Here is a 2,774-nt window from a genome sequence, read left to right on the forward strand (position 1 = left end):
CTGTCTCTTTCTGAATACTGTCTATCGGTGTGGACGATCAAATTGACCAAAACAAAGTTAAAAAATGATGTTAAAACACAAAAGTAAATTAATTTAGTTGTCTACAAAGATGCAACGGCTATTTAACTTTTCGAATCGAGCCGAACTACACGGGTCGCCATTTTGTTTTGACTGGAAGTTCTCGCGCTACTCCTCTCTCTCTTTCTCTCCACTGCCCACAGACAAAATTGTACGCTTTTAGTAGGCCACAGTTGTAATGGAATGTTTGTTCACTGCACAGAATTCTACAATTTTTCTGTTATCACAGTGCAGAATTCTGTGGTTTAGGGTGAACGCAAAATTTGTTGGCCTAGATCTAGGCTATAACGGTGAACGCGCACCGGGTGAGAATATGAATAGCCAAAAAGACTCGCCTGCACTATTCTCACCCCGAAATTGTAATAGTTTTTCATCACAATTTCCCTTCCATTCATTATAAAAATAGCATTACGATTAAAAAAAAAAGCCATTAACCGCTCTTTTAACTGTGCTGAACTCCTAAAATACCAGCGGTTGAGACATGACATAATAGAGGCAAAAGTAGTCCCAGTCCGCTGGTCCGCTATTCTTCACTCTTACTCTTACCCCACTTAAAAAAACAAAGGCCTTGCCTTGCCTTAGAAAAACAAATCCCTCCACGTCCCCCACCCCCGTTCACACCTTACACACACACTGACACACACACACACACTCACTGACACACACACACACACACACTCACACAATAGAGGCCACTCCATTCGCTTTATTATCAACAAATCTTGAGAACGGAAACCGTTCGGAGAAATAAAGTAAAGTGTAAGTTATTTTCCCGAACGTTTGGAGAAATAGAGCCGGCCAACATTTTAAGGGCGAAAGGCAAGGGGACTTACGTTATTGCTTCCGTTCGTGTCTGTTCAGAGGAAGCCAAGAACGAAGACAAGAGATTTTTCACTTTCTCTGGAGTGTGGGTCTGGGTGTCGTTCGTTGTACTGGTGGCTGCCATTATTGAAATTGAAAATTGAAAAACTTCCTGTAAAGGGGCTCCACCCACATGTCAACATTATTACATTGGAAAGAATGCGCGCATAATCGCCCTTAGTTGAGCTGTGAAAATGGCGGAGACTCATTGACTCGGCATTCAAACTGGAAAGCGTTCTTAGTTACGACAATCAAGATGAAAAAGTTGTGGAGGAAAGTTCGAAAAGGATCGCCTGCTCGAAGCGGCGAGGCTTCCCCAAAATCAGGATCAACAAGAGGTTCAGTTGCATCTTTGAATATTGGTTATGACGTGAGAGAAAAGGATTTGGGTAAACTTCACAAGGCTGCTTGGAACGGCGACTTGAACAAAGTGAAACAGCTCGCTAAGAAGGACCCAAGTCCACTTGACAAGGAGAACAGGTTGGGCTGTTATGATGCTTATTTTGTGTATTTCGCTTTTCATTTTCCAAGTGACTATTTTTCCGAACACTCGGGAAAATAAACTTGATCTCTTTTTCTCCGAATGGTTTAGCGAGATTTAGGAGGAACCTAGACTTTAGGAGGCGTTATCTTTCATTCTGTCATTAGGACTGGGAAGAAGCATTTTTTGCTTCGAATTCAATTTCTAGAGCTAGAGATTTTTAAATGTCTGAATATTCAGATACTTCAGTTGTGGTTGGGGCAACGTTTCCGGACTAGATTCTATCTAGAATCTAGAGATCTATACACTTCATTTGAAAAATGCCTTCAAAAGGTACTACTGCGGGAAAACAAGACTAATTGACCATGGCAGTAACCTATTTTGCATTAAGTCACCCCTAAAGCAAAAAACTAAAATCCTTCATGTAAATAAAAAAAATCCATCCACGCCCACCCCCCCCCCCCCCCACGCCCCCACGCCTTGTTCACACATATATACTATACACAAACACATACACACACATGCACGCACACTCACACACACACACACGCACACTCACTCACACACACACTCACACACACACACACACACACACACACGTGCAGGGCCACTCCATTTGCAAATTATAAAAAAATCTCGAGAACGGAAACCGTTAGGAGAAATTGAGTAAAGTTTATTTTCCTGAGCGTTCAGAGAAATAGAGCAGGCCGGCCTTTCATTTTTGGATAGATCTAGATCTACTCTTGTTTGTTAAAGCTGTTTTTGCACACATTTATGATAAGATGGGATCAACCTCGCCATTTCACCATCTTGTGTCCTAAATATACTTATTTATATATAAATACTCTGGGTCTCTTCCTCATATTGATAATTTGTGTTTGTAGAAAAGTTTATTATCATCGTCCTTTCCTTACATGCTGCGTTCATGATTCGAGTAGACATGCGGCTAAACGTAGAACGGTGCACCTGCCTGATTGGTTCCTAATTTTAGTAATGTGATGTCATCGCATCCTGGGATACCCACAGACTATTTTAGAGGGCCATGGAGATTATACCATGTTGGGCAGTGGCTTGACGTATTATCCGTATCGATGTGTTTCGCACGTCAAAATTTCACACTTGCGACTAATTGCAGCCTGTCAGCCATGCTCTACTGATTGGTTACAAGGTTTCCGGTATTATGTATATTAATAGCATTTCGGAATTTCGGTACTTGGACACGATGGAACATGGCTTAGATCAGTAACGCTCTGAACAGTAAGAACGCTGATGCTTGAAATTGAAACACGATAAACGCAAAGAGACAAAAAAGCGCGCGAAAATTGCTGCACAGACGCCAGAAGATTACCCCCCC

General features: G+C 41.8%; 2 protein-coding genes across 2 annotated transcripts in view; one reads left to right on the forward strand and one right to left on the reverse strand.

Annotated features, from left to right (window-relative positions):
- Window positions 1–1,033, reverse strand: part of LOC101858050 (nuclear-interacting partner of ALK) — an 11,508-nt gene extending 10,475 nt beyond the window's left edge. Inside the window, exon 1 of the mRNA XM_035971479.1 lies at window positions 912–1,033. Within this exon, the coding sequence (XP_035827372.1) occupies window positions 912–1,024 (113 nt within the window). The 5' untranslated portion in view covers window positions 1,025–1,033. The remainder of the gene's footprint in view (window positions 1–911) is intronic.
- Window positions 1,034–1,195: 162 nt separating this feature from the next.
- Window positions 1,196–2,774, forward strand: part of LOC101859805 (ankyrin repeat domain-containing protein 36B) — a gene marked incomplete at its 3' end in the record, with an annotated part of 57,247 nt that continues 55,668 nt past the window's right edge. The window contains exon 1 of the mRNA XM_035971473.1: window positions 1,196–1,419. Coding sequence (XP_035827366.1) covers window positions 1,196–1,419 — 224 coding nt within the window. The remainder of the gene's footprint in view (window positions 1,420–2,774) is intronic.

Source organism: Aplysia californica, unplaced genomic scaffold (genome assembly GCF_000002075.1).
Source record: "Aplysia californica isolate F4 #8 unplaced genomic scaffold, AplCal3.0 scaffold00442, whole genome shotgun sequence".
In the NCBI taxonomy this organism is placed as follows: Eukaryota; Metazoa; Mollusca; class Gastropoda; order Aplysiida; family Aplysiidae; genus Aplysia; species Aplysia californica.